The sequence below is a fragment of the Perkinsus marinus genome, assembly GCF_000006405.1.
Source record: "Perkinsus marinus ATCC 50983 genomic scaffold scf_1104296977306, whole genome shotgun sequence".
In the NCBI taxonomy this organism is placed as follows: Eukaryota; Perkinsozoa; order Perkinsida; family Perkinsidae; genus Perkinsus; species Perkinsus marinus.
This window is the reverse complement of record NW_003200215.1, coordinates 1-1,235: the sequence shown is the minus strand read 5'-3', so window position 1 is coordinate 1,235 and position 1,235 is coordinate 1. Positions and strand designations below refer to the sequence as shown.

Here is a 1,235-nt window from a genome sequence, read left to right as displayed (position 1 = left end):
TTTTGGTACCATACGTTGCAGCCACACATAACACTCCATCAGTGGCAGAGCGGCCGAAGGAACAAGGGAAGGATGGGGTTACGTCCAGATCCCGGTTCTCATCCCCTGCCGTGACAACAACGAGCATGCCAGCTTCAGTTGCTTCCCGAATCTTGTCGGTAACGGCTTGGGATCTCCTTGAATCGCAACCTTCCGTGAAGAGAATAACTTTCACATCATCACTCCTCTCATTGATCAGGTAGGTGAGAGCATCCGCCATTGCGGAGAAAGTCACTCCTTTGCCGTCGAATATGGGCAGTATACGCACCTCGTCCAGAATACCCGCCATACCGATCTTGTTATTCCTGATAGCAGCAACGATGCCAGTCATCATAGTTCCGTGCGGTCCTCGTGGACTGGTATCATCATTCTAATCAACGACGTTGTAGCCCTTGATGACGATATCCTTCAAGTCAGGGTGAGTTGCCTCGATTCCGTCGTCAATAACTGCGATGGTCACAGGTGTCCTCTTGGGACCAGAGTCCACGATATCCCAAGCCTCCGGGACAGAGATGGCCTCAAGATAAGCCTTCTGCATGTGATAGTATTTGTCGTTAGGATCGCCGTTCACAGGACCGAGCCCACGGAAATGGCCACTTTCGTCCACTTCTGCTTTAACGTAGAGAAGGTCGCATGAGAAGAACCAGAATGATGTTACGAGGAGCTTCATTGTAAACCACAAAGATGGGCGATTCGTTTTGCTTCGGTGTGTCGGAATGTACGCGTAAACTACCTTCTTTGAGTCACGCAGATGGTACGGATGAGTGACGGATTATCCGTGTTGGCACGTAACTGTCGAGGGGTGATCTGTATAGATAGCACAAGTCATCAAGAGCATCTGCTCAGGTTTGGATAGGTCTAGCACATCGTTATCAGTGTAGCAAAGACGCCTGAATCGTCGTAATGGAGAATATCGAGCCATATTCGTATAGGCATTGGTGGAACCGTACCACGTACGTGACGTACCACATGTAGAACTGAAACGTGTGATACGCTGTCACCGCGTTGTACGCGAGCCTAGGATGGGTAAGTACGCAAGATGGGTATCTTCGCCCGACGAATCAGACGGTTTCGAATCCCCAACGGTCACGAGGAATGCCAATCGATTTCTAATAGTTGAGGCTTAGTCGTCTTATCTCAAATCTTCCAGATAAGGTATCTTGGGTCAAGATACCTTCGAGGTCCTGTTTCGGTCC

The 1,235-nt window shown here is 49.6% G+C and overlaps 2 protein-coding genes across 2 annotated transcripts; both read right to left on the bottom strand.

The window, feature by feature from the left end:
- Window positions 1–14: 14 nt before the first annotated feature.
- Window positions 15–370, bottom strand: Pmar_PMAR028824 (conserved hypothetical protein; the record flags this gene model as incomplete). The annotated part of the gene is made up of 1 exon (XM_002764433.1): window positions 15–370. A coding segment is annotated over one exon (356 nt), but the record flags the coding sequence as incomplete, so codon positions are not given.
- Window positions 371–409: 39 nt separating this feature from the next.
- Window positions 410–709, bottom strand: Pmar_PMAR028823 (hypothetical protein; the record flags this gene model as incomplete). Its single annotated transcript, XM_002764432.1, has 1 exon — window positions 410–709. One exon carries the CDS (start codon window positions 707–709, stop codon window positions 410–412), a length of 300 nt encoding a protein of 99 aa, XP_002764478.1.
- Window positions 710–1,235: the final 526 nt, after the last annotated feature.